General features: G+C 45.6%; 1 protein-coding gene across 1 annotated transcript in view; it reads left to right on the top strand.

Moving 5' to 3' along the window:
- The window catches only part of LOC126184475 (uncharacterized), a 292,867-nt gene that overhangs the window by 226,315 nt on the left and 47,569 nt on the right, over positions 1-18,983 (top strand). The window contains exon 4 of the mRNA XM_049926867.1: positions 9,493-10,022. Coding sequence (XP_049782824.1) covers positions 9,493-10,022 — 530 coding nt within the window. The remainder of the gene's footprint in view (positions 1-9,492; positions 10,023-18,983) is intronic.

Raw genomic sequence — 18,983 nt, 5'->3', positions numbered from 1 at the left:
CTGTGTCAGTGAAGGCTACGGGTCTTGTGTCATTCAGATCATCATCTACCTTTGTAGATAAGTTAGTGACCTGATCCGAAAGTTCGGCTACTTTCTCCGATAGTGTACTTATTTCCTCCATGTGTCTTTCTGAACCAATTTTCAGGGTATCTACTGTGTCCTTTAAATTTGCATGAGTTTTTGCAAGTTGCGTAACCGAATCGGTAGATGCAACTGAGTCAATTTTAGCTTGCAAGGTCTCATGATTTTCATGAACAATAGTTTGCAGTTCTTTTATGGCTGCTTCGTGATTCTGTAATGCATTTTCATGACGCGAAAAAATAGGTTGGAAATGCTCACAAATTTGTGTTTTTACGTCATTACAGACTTTTTGACATTTCGATTCGATGTTATGTAACTCAGTAGTTAAATCTTCACGTATTTGTTCAAGTGTGGTGTCTAACTTTTGAAGATTTTGTTCCATTGTGTCTAACTTTTTAAGATTTTGTTCCACTGTGTCTAACTTTTTAAGATTTTGTTCTACTGTGTCTAACTTTTTTAAGATTTTGTTCCACTGTGTCTAACTTTTGAAGCTTTTGCTGTGTTAGTCTCTGATTTTGTTCCATTTGTTGCATATGAAACGTCCCCTTAGAACAATTTATACAAGACTGTGCTTAACCTGACACACAATATTATTTAGGGCAACGCAATCTGACTTTCAAAAATCCCTACAAAAGAATGGCCCTGACTAACATTAACCTATACCTTTCACAAATCACTTACCTCACAAAAATCTTCGTTACTGGAACTACTGCAATACAGCGAGCGCCACTACTGCCAGCTAATTAAAAGATTCAAACTACTGAAGGCACTAACTACTGATAGGCATAGTTAGCAAATGAAAGATTTTTGTAGAGAACAAACAATGTATTTACCTTAATAGTCATAATATATACAGCAGTTCATGACAAATTACAAAACTCCGCCATCTCTCTCCCCACACCCACCACTGCTGGCGGCTCACCTCCAACTGCGCAACGCTACGCGCTGTTCACATCCAGCTGCCACTGCCCAACACTACAATGGCAGACAACAATGCAAACTAGCCACAGACTGCACACAGAACAGCCAGTGATTTTCGTACAGAGCGCTACGTAACGTTGCCAATAAGAAAACATAAACAGCCTACTTACACCTATATATCCAAGGTCTGCATTCATCTTCGAACCATCAGTATCACATAGTGCACCCGATACACTGGAGCAGAGATCACGTCAGCATGCAGCATGGCTTCCTGACTTTGAGGAACTGAACTGTAAAGTTATGGTCCCACACGTCAAGAACTGTTCTACTCATTATCAGTGGTGGCTCATGCAAAATTTTACCTATGTGCTACAATATGAAGGCCTATAGCCTTTTGAAGAGTAGTAATAATAACTAAATTGAGTATATTAATTTCACATAGATAAACTGAACTGTTTAAATATGTTTGAATTTTATAATCAATAATTTATCACTGCGAGGAATATAATGGAAAGAAAAAAATGGCAGAAGTTGGAATTGAACTTGAGCTGACAAACTGTCAGTCAGTGCACTTGACACTTAGCCTATGTTAGCTGTAGGCTGTGTCTGCCTTACCCGCTGTTACAACGCTGGAATAGCACGACCTGATGCTAAAGAATGCCAGAGACGAGAGCACGCCCAGATGACTATCCAAGTCAAATGAATTAATAAATATGTTTATGCCGTATGCTAAGCCAATTCCTAAATGTTCGAATACGACATTAGTAGTGTGCTGTTTAACAAAGTCACATTGATCCATAGCTAGGAGTGACGTTGCAAAGAGATATGAAATGGAATGAGGTCGAAAAGGGTGTAGTAGGAAAGGCAAATGATCGACTTCGGTTAATTGGGTGATTTTAGGAAAGTGTGATTCATCTGTAAAACAGACCTCACATACAACACTAGTCGATACATTCTTGGGTACTGTTTGAGTGTTTGGGTTTCCCACCAGGTTAGATTAAATGAATACATCGAAGCAATTAAGAAGGATGCTGCTGGATTTGTTACTGGTGGATTCGATCACCAAGCCAGCGTTGCAGAAATGCTTTGTGAACTCAAATGGAAATCTCTAGAGGGGAAACGACCTCCTTCCACGGAATACTATTGAGAAAATCCAGAGAACCAGAATATGAAGCTGGTTGCGGAACGATTCTACTGCTGCCAACATACATTTCATGTAAGGACAATGAAGAGAAGATAAGAGAAAATAGGGCCCGTACAGAGGCATATAGATGGTCATTTTATCTCCCTGTATTTTCAATTGGAACTGGAAAGCAAATGACTAGTAGTGGTACAAGGCAGTCTCCGCCACGCACTATACGGTGGCTTGCGGAATTCGCATGTAGATGTAGAACAATCGAGGTAAGTTATCATCGGCAACACGCCGTCTTGCATTATCTTGTTGAAAGACAACGTCACGGAGACCTCGAAGCCACGGACGAGAAAATTGCAGAAATGTAACGCCTGCTGTCCCACTTACTGGTTATACTAGCCAGGGGTGATTGAATTGTGTACAAAATGGCAACCCATATCATCACGCTAAATGCTGGGCTCGTGTGCCGATAATGAATGCAATATGGCAATGTTCGTTCTCTTCCAAGCCTCGCTGAGCGCTAGTCGTGCAGTGCCGCGGGAATCGTAACATGGCCCTTCTCAACCTCTGCATTCCACATTTTCATGACAGTCGCAGGATGCCGACCGATGCGGGGAGCATTATCGTGATACAATAAACTGCGGTCTGGATAAAAATAGACACTGCCGTTGCCGAATTCCCTCACATGCTGCGAAGCGCTCTTGTTTTTACACGAGGAATGACACAGTCTTGTCGTAGACAACTATTGGGAAAGGCATTGACCACCTTGTCACATTGTGGGATAAATGTATTAAGGGCGGACGTTGATGAAAAACACACACTATATAAAAAATGCAACAAATCCACAGTTTTGGAGATATGGCAGTGAAATTTTGTACCACGCTTTACATGAAAGTAACACATTTACATATAAAATCCTTTGATTATATATGCTCAGCTTTTTTTAATGAAATTTGAAGTTTTATTTTCAAAAAATAATGTATGTAATATGTTGTAAGCTTCTCTCATGAGGTTCTTGGAATAGGTCAAATAGGAGAATTATTTAATTATAATTTCACAAGTACAATTTTAAATTCATGCAAAGTTCCAAGCACTTTGCCCATATCTCAGCTTGCAATCAGAATTTCAAAACTTTCTGTTGACACAACGTTTATTAGGTTTACAGAAATATATGTACAAAATTTCATAATTCTTGCATTCACAAAATCTGAGGAAAAGGTACATAAACTTTAAAAAAACAAACTTTTCAGGAAACGCAGTTTAATGTTAAATCACTCTTTTTTCCTTACGTCACATGTTCAGGAGGCACCACATTTGTCCTTTGTGTCGTCTTTCCCTCCAAGGCTTCTCTTCTGGTTTCTTGTTGTCTGTCTTCTTTCGTTACCAGGTCTTCAACTGACTTTTCAGCTGCAGAGGCGCGCTGTAAATCTATTTTTCTCAGGATGTCTTGAGTAAAACTCCTATCTCGAAGTCCATTCTTTCTAATACCTTTCAACCTCCCGACGTTCCCATCATTAAATACAATAACTGTACCATAAGTTGCAATTGTGACAACTGTAGCAGACGCAAATGTGTGTTTAGGGCATCGTTTCCGTATGAGTGAATTTAGAGCCTCATTTGGATTTTGGGTTTTGCCGTGAACACACTTTTTGAGAAGTGCAGGATCGGCCAGACACCGGTAAGTGCGCTTGACAAGATCCAGGATACAATTTGGAAGCCTCTCCTTGTGAATGTAGGAGTTGTTATCCCTCTGAGCTTGGCATGGCAGGGAGGCCGCGTCACACTTTTAATTAATTTTCAGGCACTTCCGGTGCGGGTTTCAACATTGAACCTTTGGGAACTTATTGTCCATGAGTTGTACTAATAAATAAAACGAAAATTGACATTTTTGGTCAATTTCATCAATGTCCCCCCTTAAGCGGGGAAGAAACGCAGATGATAAACGGGTATTCATTGGACAAATACACTCCTGGAAATTGAAATAAGAACACCGTGAATTCATTGTCCCAGGAAGGGGAAACTTTATTGACACATTCCTGGGGTCAGATACATCACATGATCACACTGACAGAACCACAGGCACATAGACACAGGCAACAGAGCATGCACAATGTCGGCACTAGTACAGTGTATATCCACCTTTCGCAGCAATGCAGGCTGCTATTCTCCCATGGAGACGATCGTAGAGATGCTGGATGTAGTCCTGTGGAACGGCTTGCCATGCCATTTCCACCTGGCGCCTCAGTTGGACCAGCGTTCGCGCTGGACGTGCAGACCGCGTGAGACGACGCTTCATCCAGTCCCAAACATGCTCAATGGGGGACAGATCCGGAGATCTTGCTGGCCAGGGTAGTTGACTTACACCTTCTAGAGCACGTTGGGTGGCACGGGATACATGCGGACGTGCATTGTCCTGTTGGAACAGCAAGTTCCCTTGCCGGTCTAGGAATGGTAGAACGATGGGTTCGATGACGGTTTGGATGTACCGTGCACTATTCAGTGTCCCCTCGACGATCACCAGTGGTGTACGGCCAGTGTAGGAGATCGCTCCCCACACCATGATGCCGGGTGTTGGCCCTGTGTGCCTCGGTCGTATGCAGTCCTGATTGTGGCGCTCACCTGCACGGCGCCAAACACGCATACGACCATCATTGGCACCAAGGCAGAAGCGACTCTCATCGCTGAAGACGACACGTCTCCATTCGTCCCTCCATTCACGCCTGTCGCGACACCACTGGAGGCGGGCTGCACGATGTTGGGGCGTGAGCGGAAGACGGCCTAACGGTGTGCGGGACCATAGCCCAGCTTCATGGAGACGGTTGCGAATGGTCCTCGCCGATACCCCAGGAGCAACAGTGTCCCTAATTTGCTGGGAAGTGGCGGTGCGGTCCCCTACGGCACTGCGTAGGATCCTACGGTCTTGGCGTGCATCCGTGCGTCGCTGCGGTCCGGTCCCAGGTCGACGGGCACGTGCACCTTCCGCCGACCACTGGCGACAACATCGATGTACTGTGGAGACCTCACGCCCCACGTGTTGAGCAATTCGGCGGTACGTCCACCCGGCCTCCCGCATGCCCACTATACGCCCTCGCTCAAAGTCCGTCAACTGCACATACGGTTCACGTCCACGCTGTCGCGGCATGCTACCAGTGTTAAAGACTGCGATGGAGCTCCGTATGCCACGGCAAACTGGCTGACACTGACGGCGGCGGTGCACAAATGCTGCGCAGCTAGCGCCATTCGACGGCCAACACCGCGGTTCCTGGTGTGTCCGCTGTGCCGTGCGTGTGATCATTGCTTGTACAGCCCTCTCGCAGTGTCCGGAGCAAGTATGGTGGGTCTGACACACCGGTGTCAATGTGTTCTTTTTTCCATTTCCAGGAGTGTATATTATACTAGAAGAAATGCAGATGATAAACGGGTATTCATTGGACAAATATATTATACTAGAACTGACATGTGATTACATTTTCACGCAATTTGGGTGCATAGATCCTGAGAAATCAGTACCCAGAACAACCACCTCTGGCCGTAATAACGGCCTTGATACGCCTGGGCATTGAGTCAAACAGAGCTTGCATGGCGTGTACAGGTACAACTGCCCATGCAGCTTCAACACGATACCATAGTTCATCAAGAGTAGTGACTGGCGTATTGTGACGAACCAGCTGCTCGGCCGTCATTGACCAGACGTTTTCAATTGGTGAGAGATCTGCTGGCCAGGGCAGCAGTCTAACATTTTCTGTATCCAGAAAGGCCCGTACAGGACCTGCAACATGCGGTCGTGCATTATCCTGCTGAAATGTAGGGTTTCGAAGGGATCGACTGAAGGGTAGAGCCACGGGTCGTAACACATCTGAAATGTAACGTCCACTATTCAGAGTGCCGTCAATGCGAATAAGAGGTGACCAAGACGTGTAACCAATGGCACCCCATACCATTACGCCGGGTGATACGCTAGTATGGCGATGACGAATACACGCTTCCAATGTGCGTTCACCGAGATGTCGCCAAACACGGATGCGACCATCATGATGCTGTAAACAGAACCTGGATTCATCCGAAGGAATGACGTTTTGCCATTCGTGCACCCAGGTTCGTCGTTGAGTACACCATCGCAGGCGCTCCTGTCTGTGATGCAGCGTCAAGGGTAACCGCAGCCACGGTCTCCGAGCTGGTAGTCCATGCTGCTGCACTGTTCGCGCAGATGGTTGTTGTTTTGCAAACGTCCCCATCTGTTGACTCAGGGATCGAGACGTGGTTGCACGATCCTTTACAGCCATGCGGATAAGATGCCTGTCATCTCGACTACTAGTGATACGAGGCTGTTGGGATCCAGCACGGCGTTCCGTATTACCCTCCTGAACCCCCCGATTCCATATTCTGCTAACAGTCATTGGATCTCGACCAACGCGAGCAGCAATGTCGCGATACGATAAACCGCAATCGCGGTAGGCTACAATGCGACCTTTATCAAAGTCGGAAAGGTGATGGTACGCATTTCTCCTCCTTACACGAGGCATCACAACAAAGTTTCACTAGGCAACGCTGATCAACTGCTGTTTGTGTATGAGAAATCTGTTGGAAACTTTGCTCATATCAGCACGTTGTAGGTGTCGCCACCGGCGCCAACCTTGTGTGAATGCTCTAAAAAGCTAATCATTTGCATATCACAGCATCTCCTTCCTGTCGGTTCAATTTCGCGACTGTAGCACGTCAGCTTCGTGGTGTAGCAATTTTAATGGCCAGTAGTGTAATAAACAGTTTGCGTACTTCTGTCTCACTTTCACTTGACTGCCCCTTACAGACTTTGATTCCCATTTGGCCATATAGAATTTCCTGTGATTTTCCGGAATGGCTTAATGCAAATGCTGGGATGGCTCCTTAGAAGGATACAGGCTATTTTCCATTCCATCCTTCCCCAGTCTGATTCTTGTGATGTAATCGTGGACGGTTCAAATGGTTCAAATGGCTCTGAGCACTATGGGACTTAACATATGTGGTCATCAGTCCCCTAGAACTTAGAACTACTTAAACCTAACTAACCTAAGGACATCACACACATCCATGCCCGAGGCAGGATTCGAACCTACGACCGGAGCGGTCACGCGGTTCCAGACTGAAGCGCCTTTAACCGCACGGCCACACCGGCCGGCTCGTGGACGGTAGAGTAAGATGTAATGCTCCCGCTTTCCTCAAATGTGTGGTAACAATAGACGTAACTTACAAGATCCCCTCGCTTCTAATCGGATACTGTTATTACTCAGCTTAGCCGTGAGTCCGTAGAGGGTGGTATATGTGACGTACAGTATGACTGGTCAGCATTTCCACCCGAAATTTGGGAGTGTAAGTCGGACCTTCCTTGATCCGCCTTGGTGGGTCGTGCCGTCGGATTTCCTCCTACCTGTGAGCGGTGCAGCTCTCGTAAATGTCGTCCCGTGCCGATTCTTCATTGGCGCATTGGATGTCTGTCGGTGGAAGCCAATTATCTGAAACTGCTGTCGACCAACTTTGGGGTATCTATTTACTCAAAATTAACATTCAGAATGCCGACTTTGGCGCGCAGTACGTATCTCTTACTAGTTTCGACACAGTTCGTGGATTTTCGATCAAGTTCGTACTTACTAATATATGCATTTGTTAATGAACGGGTGTGAATTTTAACGAGACAAAATTATGATAAATAGTTTTAAACATCCAGAGGCTCCTCCTAGTATTCATGTTGTCATAAACGACTTTAATTATTAAATATAAATAAACAAAATCGGTGACTTTGGCGCCAAGATAGCGGTACTTCCCGTCGTGTATATTTCCCAGGCTGACGCTTGTTGCTACGGTCCAGCGCCGAGCCCCACCCCACTACGCGCGACATACGGTCGCTTCGTCACCTAGCCAGCCAGCATGGGAAATGCTCTCCGACTCGTGGCCGGCTACGGACTACAACACTTCCTAACTATCGTGAATACACTACTGGCCATTAAAATTGCTACACCACGAAGATGACGTGCTACAGACACGAAATTTAACCGACAGGAAGAAGATGCTGTGATATGCAATTGATTAGCTTTTCAGAGCATTCACACGAGGTTGGCGCCGGTGGCGAGACCTACAGCGTGCTGACATGAGGAAAGTTTCCAACCGATTCCTCGTACACAAACAGCAGTTGACCGGCGTTGCCTGGTGAAACGTTGTTGTGATGCCTCGTGTAAGGAGGAGAAATGCGTACCATCACCTTTCCGACTTTGATAAAGGTCGGATTGTAGCCTACCGCGATTGCGGTTTATCGTATCGCGACATTGCTGCTCGCGTTGGTCGAGATCCAATGACTGTTAGCAGAATATGGTATCGGTGGATCAGGAGGGTAATACGGAACGCCGTGCTGGATCCCAACGGCCTAGTATCACTAGTAGTCGAGATGACAAGCATCTTATCCGCATGGCTGTAACGGATCGTGCAGCCACGTCTCGATCCCTGAGTCAACAGATGGGGACGTTTGCAAGACAACCATGTGCACGAACAGTTCGACGACGTTTGCAGCAGCACGGACTATCAGCTGGGAGAACATCATTTTTTCGGATGAATCCAGGTTCTGTTTACAGCATTATGATGGTCGCATCCGTGTTTGGCGACATCTCGGTGAACGCACATTGGAAGTGTGTGTTCGTCATCGCCATACTAGCGTATCATCCGGCGTGATGGTATGGGGTGCCACTGGTTACACGTCTCGGTCACCTCTTGTTCGCATTGACGGCACTCTGAACAGTGGACGTTACATTTTAGATGTGTTACAATCCGTGGCTCTACCCTTCAGTCGACCCCTTCGAAACCCTACATTTCAGCAGGATAGCGCACGACTGCATGTTGCAGGTCCTGTACGGGCCTTTCTGGATACAGAAAATGTTAGAGTGCTGCCCTGGCCAGCACATTCTCCAGATCTCTCACCAATTGAAAACGTCTGGTCAATGGTGGCTGAGCAAACTGGCTCGCCACGATACGACAGTCACTACTCTTGATGAAGTGTGGTATCGTGTCGAAGCTGCATGGGCAACTGTACCTGTACACACCATCCAGGCTCTGTCTGACTCAATGGCCAGGCGTATCAAGGCCGTTTGTACGGCCAGAGGTGGTTGTTCTGGGTACTGATTTCTCAGGATCTATGCACCTAAATTGCGTGAAAATGTAATGACATGTCAGTTCTAATATAATATATTTGTCCAATGAATACCCGTTTATCATGTGCATTTCTTCTTGGTGTAGCAATTTTAATGGCCAGTAGTGTACATCAATAAGAGACAATAATTTATTAAAACTGATAAAAATGTCTCCCTCCCGTAAGAGGCACCTTACAAACTGCGCAGGGTTCGAGCTTCTGCGGGCAGCTGACGCGCGCGACGGTGGTGCTGGGCGACGGCGCGGAGCTGCGGCTGGTGGTGAAGCGGCCGCCGGAGGACGCGCAGGTGGCGTCCGCGCTGTCCGCCATGGGGATGTTCTCGCGCGAGCGGCTGGTGTACCAGGAGGTGCTGAGCTGCGGCCGCGCCGCCGGCGTGGGCCCGCTGCTGCTGGGCACGGCGGGCGACACCCTGCTGCTGCAGGACCTGTCCGTCGGCGGCTTCCGCGCCGCCGCCGCCGGCCTGCTGGACGCGCAGCACGCGGCCGCCGCGCTGCGAGCTCTCGCGCGCCTGCACGCCGCCTCGCTCGCCGTCGAGGCCGGCCTGCCCGGCTCCCTCGGCCGCTACTCCGAGGTCCTGTTCACCGAAGCCAGCCGCGAGTACGTGCAGCACTTCGTGCAGCCCAACTGGCGCGCAGTCGTCGACGTGGTGGCCACGTGGGACGGCTACCAGAAGTTCGCCGACAAGCTGCGCGCTATGGAGCCCGCCGTCATTGACAGGTAGCGAACTCGGGTCAGCTTTAAGTCCCGCTCGCATGCCCATTTCACTCCCAGCGTACTTCTCGTCTCGCAAGGGGAAGGCCTGAGACAGGGCCAACCGATTCGGCTCAGATTTGGCAGGTCGCTTGTGTAAAACCTAAAACGAACTAATCTAAGTTATTTTGAGTCAACCCCCGCAATTTTGAGAAAATCACCCCTAAAGGATATGACGAGCAATCGCCTCAAAATTGGAGGGATCGACAAATAATTGTAAATAGAGCAATTTTCATTGTCGGGCATGGGATCCACAAACTCATACTTTTGCAGAAATCGAGGAAAGAAACTTTTACAACTGCCGCATCTGTATCCACATGGTAAACGGTTTTCGCCGACAGTGTAACAGTTAAGGTATCTCGCTGGGAATCGGAGAACCCTAGCGGATGTTATTCTTTTCGTGTGTATTTTTCCATATCTCAAATGATAGGGATAGGAGGGTTAATAAGATAAGTAAATCAATAAGGAATGATAATAATAAAGTAGGCAAATAAATTTCTCAAACCTCTTGGGATAGTAAACAACTAAAATGTTACTCCAGGTGACTTTACAATGGTTCTTCCAGTCACTGTTACGTGTCCTCACTTTTCTTCGAACAACTAGATGGATGGTACTTGTCATATAAACATTCGAAACAAATATACTCACGGCACCGAGAACATCTAATGAATGCAATCTTTCGATAACTACTCTGTTCATTCCGAAGAATCGGCGGAAAACAGACTTGGTTTACATTTTAAAATATGTCTTTTTCGGGAATTAATTTTGATGCGCACCACGCATACGGTATCATCGCCTGAAAAATCGGTGCTGAAAGTTGGTTATGAATTATGCTGTGAATAGTTATTGCGTCCGTGCTGTTGTGCAATTCCAGCTGGGTTTCCAGAAGCACTCTGCAATTCTGAAGCCCGGAAATAAAGTTTCTTCGAGATTCGAACCCAGGTTCTCCGATTCCCAGCCAGTTACCTTGGCCGTTGCTCTGTCGGTACTGTCGACGAAACGCGTTTACCATGTGGGTACAGGCAGTTGTAAAAGTTTCTTACCTCGATTTCTGGAAAAGTATGCGTTTTCGGACCCCATACCTGATGAAGAAAATTGCTCTATTTACAATCATATATCGATCCCCCCCAATTTTGAGTCGATTGCTCGTCATAACCTTTAGGGGTGATTTTCTCAAAAACGCGGGGGTGTTGACCCAAAATGTCTCAGATTCCTTCGTTTTAGGTTGTACACAAGCGACCTACCAAATTTGAGCGGAATCGGTTGGCCGTGTCTGAGGCCTTCCCCTTGTCAGTCGTGTGGAACGTCACAGTGGCGTGACAATAACACCACCGAGGTTCCTTTCGCAGTATGCTGATGCAATAGCTCCGTACTTAACAATCATATACAACCGTTCGCTCGCCGAAAGATCCGTACCCAAAGACTGGAAAGTTGCACAGGTCACACTAATATTCAAGAAAGGTAGTAGGAGTAATCCACTAAATTACAGGCCCATATCGTTAACGTCGATTTGCAGCAGGATTCTAGAACATATATTGTGTTCAACCACTATGAATTACCTCGAAGAAAACTGTCTATTGACACACAGTCAACATGGGTTTAGAAAGCGTCGTTCCCGAGAAACACAACTAGCTCTTTATTCACATGAAGTGTTGAGTGCTATTGACAAGGGATTTCAGATCGATTCCGTATTTCTGGATTTCCGGAAGGCTTTTGACACTGTACCACACAAGCAGCTCGTAGCGAAATTGCGTGCTTATGAAATATCGTCCTAGTTATGTGACTGGATTTGTGATTTCCTGTCAGAGAGGTCACAGTTCGTAGTAATTGACGGAAAGTCATCGAGTAAAACAGAAGTCATTTCTGGCGTTCCCCAAGGTAGTGTTACAGGCCCTTTGCTGTTGCTTATCTACATAAACGATTTTGAAGACAATCTGAGCAGCCGTCTTCGGTTGTTTGCAGATGACGCTGTCGTTTATCGACTAATAAAATCCTCAAAAGATCAAAACAAACGCCCGCATCTCGTGGTCGTGCGGTAGCGTTCTCGCTTCCCACACCCGGGTTCCCGGGTTCGATTCCCGGCGGGGTCAGGGATTTTCTCTGCCTCGTGATGGCTGGGTGTTGTGTGCTGTCCTTAGGTTAGTTAGGTTTAAGTAGTTCTAAGTTCTAGGGGACTGATGACCATAGATGTTAAGTCCCATAGTGCTCAGAGCCATTTCAAAACAAACTGCAAAACGACTTAGAAAAGATATCTGAATGGTGCGAAAAGTGCAATTGACACTAAATAACGAAAAGTGTGAGGTCATCCACATGAGAGCTGAAAGGAATTCGTTAAACTTCGGTTACACGATAAATCAGTTTAATCTAAAACCGTAAATTCAACTAAAGACCTAGGTATTACAATTATGAACAACTTAAATTGGAAGCAACACATAGAAAATGTTGTGGGGAAGGCTAACCAAAGACTGCGTTTTATTGGCAGGACACTTAGAAAATGTAACAGACCTACTAAGGAGACTGCCTACACTACGCTTGTCCGTCCTCTTTTAGAATACTGCTGCGCGGTGTGGGATCCTTACCAGATAGGGCTGACTAAGTACATGGAAAAAGTTCAAATAAAGGCTGCGCGTTTTGTATTATCGCGAAATATGGGAGAGAGTGTCACAGAAATGATACAGGATTTGGGCTGGAAATCATTAAAAGAAAGGCGTTTTTCGTTGCGACGGAATCTTCTCACGAAATTCCAATCACCAACCTTCTCCTCCGAATGCGAAAATATTATGTTCACACCGACCTACATAGGGAGGAACGATCACCACGATAAAATAAGGGAAATCAGAGCTCGTACAGAAAGATATAGGTGTTCCTTCTTTCCACACGCTATACGAGATTGTAATAATAGAGAATTGTGAAGGTGGTTCGATGAACCCTCTGCCAGGCACTTGTATGTGATTTGCAGATTATCCATGTAGATGTAGATGTAGACCGAGCAAGGAACTATTCATCCCCGGAGGCATCACGCAACACCGTGTACAACTGCCACAGCCCTGCGTTGAAACATTATGAGATACCTCGAAGAAAACGATTTATTGGCAAAGAGCCAACATGAACTCAGAAAACATCGTTCTTGGGAAACACAACTAGCCCTCTATTCACAAGAAGTAATGAGCGCTATTGACAGGGCACGTCAAACAGATTCCATATTTTTAGATTTCCAGAAGATTTTTGACACCATACCTCACAAGCGACTTCTACCTGTAATCAAATTGCGTGCCTAGGGCCTATCGTATCAGTTGTGCGACTGGATTCGTGATTGCCTACCAGAAAGGTCGCAGTTCGTAGTAATTGCTGGAAAGCCATCGGGTAAAACAGAAGTAATTTCTGACGATCTCCAAGGAAGTGTTACAGCCCCTCAGCTGTTTCTCACCCACATAAGCGGCATAAGAGACTTTCTGAGCAGCCCCCTTAGATTTTCTGCAGATGATGCTATCATTTACCGTCTTATAAAATTATCAGATGATAAAAACAATTTGTATAACGATTTAGATAAGAAATACGTATGGTGAGGAAAGGGGCAATTGACTCTAAATAATTAAAAGTGTAAAGTCATCCACATGAGTTTCAAAATGAATCCGCCAAATTTTCGTTACATGAATAATTACACAAATCTAAAGTCTGTAAATTCAGGTAAATGCCTAGGGATTACAATTATAAATAACTTAAACTGGAACGATCACATAGATAATGTTGTGGGGAAGTCAAACCAAAGACTACAATTTATTGACAGAACACTTATAAAATGTAAAAGGTCTGAAAATTCCTGGCAGACTAAAACTGTGTGCCGGACCGAAACTCGAACTCGGGACCTTTGCCTTTCGCGGGCAAGTGCTCTTCAGGAGTGCTAGTTGTGCGAGGTTCGCAGGAGAGCTTCTGCAAAGTTTGGAAGGTAGGAGACGAGGTACTGGCAGAAGTAAATTTGTGAGGACAGGGCGTGAGTCGTGCTTGGGTAGCTCAGTTGGTAGAGCACTTGCCCGCGAAAGGCAAAGGTCCCGAGTTCGAGTCTCGGTCCGGCACACAGTTTTAATCTGCCAGGAAGTTTCATATCAGTGCACACTCTGCTGCAGAGTGAAAATCTCATTCTGTAAAAGGTCTACTTAAGAGACTGCTTACATTACACTTGTCGACCTTCTTCTGGAGCATGGCTGTGCGGTGTGGGATCTTCATCAGATAGGACTGATGGAGCACATCGAAAAAGTTCAGAGAAGGGGGGCTCATTTTGTACTATCACGAAATAGGGGAGAGAGTGCCACGGATATGATACACGAATTGTGGTGGCAGTCATTAAACAAAGGTGTTTTTCGCTGCAGCAGTATCTTCTCATAAATTTCAATCACCAGCTTTCTCTTCAGAGTCCTAAAATATATTGTTGCCGCCCTCCCACATAAGGAGGAATGATCATCCTAATAAAATAAGAGAAATCAGTACTCGCACAGAAAGATTTAAGTGTTCGCTTTTACCGTGCACTGTTCGAGATTGGAAAGGCACAGAAAGAGCTTGAAGGTGATTTGATAAACCCACAGCCAGAACTTAATTGTGAATTGCAGAGTAATCACGTACATGTAGATGAAGGTGTAGATGTAAAGGCCTCTATTTGACAAGGGAGGAAGCCCACAAATTTCTTCCATTATACCATGTCAATTTAAAGCCACTGATCAATTCTCAACTGATACTTTTCAGCTGTTGTTCGAAACAGTTTCAGAAATTTTCTATGGGATTAACATCAGATGGTTTAACGGATCAGTAGAGGTGAAACAGGCATTAAAAAAAAAAATCGAGCGTGTCCATTGTGTACCTATCATAAAGATTCGAAGAAAGGGCAATACTTTGTCATCAACAATGATGAAAGAAGCATCCTAGCCCACGTTCACAGCAAGCTGAATGAGCAAGTATGGGGACAAGGCCACATCGCGCCACATTGCGGGTTGCTTACATCAGGGGCACATATGAACTAAGGGGCAAACCTGTTGTTCTCCTATTTTTCTGATAAGAGGATTAAGACGCCCTGGACATAATCCTTCTTTTGATTGACATATCCTTAACCTGTTGTTCCACACCCCTCCCCCACTCCCTCCCCCAACCCTTCAGGCAACCTCCAACCCACCCCTTCCCCATCGCTGATACAGGTACACTCTCCGGTCTGAAATATTCAATAGCCCCATCTCACTCTTATCAATTTGATAGACTACTTAATTAAATTTATCAATTTATTAACCCCTTCCCCAGTGATAAGCCCCCTTCCCCTCCCCTCTACCCCCTACCCTACCTGGAAATTGGTGTAGTGGAGAAGAAGGATCTCACTAATGGAAATTCAATGGTAGACTGTTCATTTATTTTAAAAAATCTGTGTGCAGGGGTTGGATTTCTCTTGCTCATCATTATCTGCTGTTTAGGAAGGTGCAGGTCTTGTAAGAAGTAATTAAATCGATCGCTCTTTTTTCATTCCAAACATGCTAGGAGTACTGTCATGAAACACCCATAACACGTATTTATGCGCAGCATGCACTGTCCACTGGACTGCAGAGGCTGCCAGGAGTCAGGATACACCAGTGACCTCCGCTAAGTGACGCTGCAGCTGTCAGCTGCTGAGACACACTCAGGTGAGGTGTCCGTTCAGGTCACATGACTGACAGACCGGATGTGACACTAATCCTCAAACAAAAGAATCAGGTGGCGGCATCCCCTTCATACTTGATGCCTGAGAAATTCCTGTCCAAACACATGCTCTTTCTCTGTTTCTCCTTGTGTCCTGCCAAGCGTGCACGCAAGAGACACCTTCCTTCCATACCAAATATCTGACTGGGACTCGATCCAAAAATACTACTGAAGTTAGTAAATAATTAATTTTCAGTCACGTGATCACGATGTATTGGATACAAAGTGGATATGGTAGCTATCTTACACACAGGTTGTTGATGTCACTAGTAGCTGGCTGACTCGAAAACATACAAGGGTAGAGAGAGTTGTACAGTGCTGTGCAGATGACATAGGAACTGGCTTGAGATACTTCATTCCACCGTGGACTGTAAACTGCTCCAGCCTTCCAGTGCACTTTTCTTGAGGTTCACTGCTGGTGCACCGACACATCACCTTTCTACCTGCGGGTCCAGCGCTGGCCTAATTGCTGAGCGAGATGTTTGCCTAGTGACCCACCCTCGCAGGTGCAGCTAAAAGATTGTCAGTATTATAATGACATCCCATGTCTATGTAAATAACAGCCAAGTCTCCCCCTGGACGCGCTATTGAAATCTTTTGCAATGCTTTCAGAAACTGTTACAAAATTATCCCAGAATAACACCGCTTTCTTCCTAGCGATCCTAATGGGAACCCCATCCATTACATATCAACCCTTCCCGGAAATTGCAAAGTGCTGTAGACATAGTTAATAGTCGCTTTTTTTGTTGTAGGAGCTTTTGTGATGTGTAAGTTTGTCTGCATGGGAATTATTGTCTAGCAGGACTTTTTTAGGAAAATATACCACAATGACACCGAATGCATTCTTCCTGGTGGTCGCTGGTGCATATGGATGTTCTGTAGTACGTCTCCCCAACACACATCACACATGCATTAAGTTCAAAAATGGTTCAAATGGCTCTGAGCACTATGGGACTCAACATCTTAGGTCATAAGTCCCCTAGAACTTAGAACTACTTAAACCTAAATAACCTAAGGGCATCACACACACCCATGCCCGAGGCAGGATTCGAACCTGCGACCGTAGCAGTCCCACGGTTCCGGACTGCAGCGCCAGAACCGCTAGACCACCGCGGCCGGCCATGCATTAAGTCGCTGAGTGGGTATCTGAGGCTATTCAAGGAACGTCCTCATATTCTAAGAGCTCCTAAACCTCCGCAGTTCTATGCAGTCGCTCATTGTCATCCATAAAAGCAGCACAGAATCATAATAACGTTAAACGGTGAGTGCACCATGTTAAAGGATTTGGACGTTAGTACGTCCATGCAACATTATGCTTCCTCACACCATACCACCTGGACCACCAGAACAATCACGTTCAACAGCGTTCCTGGGGAAATTACGTACTTTCATACGACGAGAAGTGAGAACACGTTATAACTTATCCCAAACGTGTTCCACAGGACTCTGGGCGCACCAGTCCATTTCAGGAATGTTATTGTCCACAAACGATTGCCTCACAGACGCTGCTTTATGACAGGTTGGTTTGTGATTCTGATACAAACAATGATCGTCTCTGACCTGTTCCTCTAATGTACACAGTACACAATGCTCTAAAACATGTTAATATCCTGTCACATTCAGCCTTTCCTTAAGTGCAATAAGCGGGCCATACCGTAACCACGAAGTGCACCCCTTGTACCGTAAACGATCTCGTCTGTATTTCATTTCTGATACTACACCTGACAGCAGAGAATTCGCCAAACCCGAACCCTTTCGTCGGACTGCCACATGGTACAGTGTGATTCATCACTCTAAATCATTATAAATTACTCCCTACGCACAGTCATTGTGTTATCTCGACTGTTGGTAGCACGTCGGCACTTAACGATTGTGCTGATTCCATTCGAGTTTTTACAACCACTCACTACAAAGCACGACGGTCCCTGTCCATCAGTTCATGAGGTCTTCCTGATCTCGGTTTAGCTGTGGTTGTTACTTCGCATTTCCACTTCACAACCACATAACCATCAGTCGTCTTTTGTAGCTGTAGAAAGGTTGAAATGTCCCTGATGGATTTGTTACTCAGGTAACATTCAACTGCTCAACATAGAAGTCACATAGAAAAAATTCATGTGTCTTTATTATGTACAAAACGATGAATACACACACACACACACACACACACACACACACACACACACACACGGGGAGAGAGAGAGAGAGAGAGAGACAGAGAGAGACAGACAGAGAGAGACAGAGACAGACAGAGGGAGTCTTCTCTCTCTTCCGTTTACACCATATTACACACTCAACTTCAAGTCAACAAGAAGTCAATATTGCGTTGTGGTAAACTCATTCAAACAGTTTTCTGGGGATCGGATTTTAGTCAGACTGTGACAGTTCTGAGCCTGCCTATAGTGTTGTCAGATCTGCACCTCTTATTGATCCCTCCCCCTACGACATTATAAACATATACATGAAAAACGGTAATCCATTTGGATCTATTGATGTATCAAAGCACTGCACTGAACAGGTCGTTGCAGGAGGGTTAGTGAAACAACGCTTTTAATTATAGTTATCTGTAGGTCCCCTAACTCTAATTTCAGAACGTTTCTTTTCAAGCTAGGGAGAGTTCTTCGTTCACTGTATAGCAAGTACCAGAAATTAGTTATGTATGGTGACTTAAATATCAATTTTAAAAGTGATTGTGCAAGGAAAAGAATATTGAAAAATCTCTTAACTTTGTGTCATCTAATGCAGACTGTATTCAATCCAGCCAGAGTGTAGGGGAACAGTAGCACAACTATACACAACATTTTTGTTCAAGAGAAATTCTGTTAGTTGAAATGGCTCTAAGCACTATGGGACTTAACGTCGGAGGTCATTAGTCCCCTAAACTTAGAACTATTTAAACCTAACTAACCTAAGGACATCACACACATCCATGCCCGAGGCAGGATTCAAACCTGCGACCGTAGCAGCAGCGCGGTTCCGGACTGAAGGGCCTAGAACCGCTTGGCCACAGCGGCCGGCAGTTCTGTTAGTGTATTCAAAATGTTCAAATGTGTGTAAAATCGTAAGGGACCAAACTGCTTGGGTCATCGGTCCCTAGACTTGCACAATACTTAAACTAACCTATGCTAAGAACAACACACACACCCGTTCCCGAGAGAGGACTCGAACCTCCGGCGGGAGGGTCCGCGCAATTCGCGATATGACGCCTAAACCACGCGG

This window comes from Schistocerca cancellata, chromosome 4 (genome assembly GCF_023864275.1).
Source record: "Schistocerca cancellata isolate TAMUIC-IGC-003103 chromosome 4, iqSchCanc2.1, whole genome shotgun sequence".
In the NCBI taxonomy this organism is placed as follows: Eukaryota; Metazoa; Arthropoda; class Insecta; order Orthoptera; family Acrididae; genus Schistocerca; species Schistocerca cancellata.
This window is presented reverse-complemented; position numbering and strand designations above follow the sequence as displayed.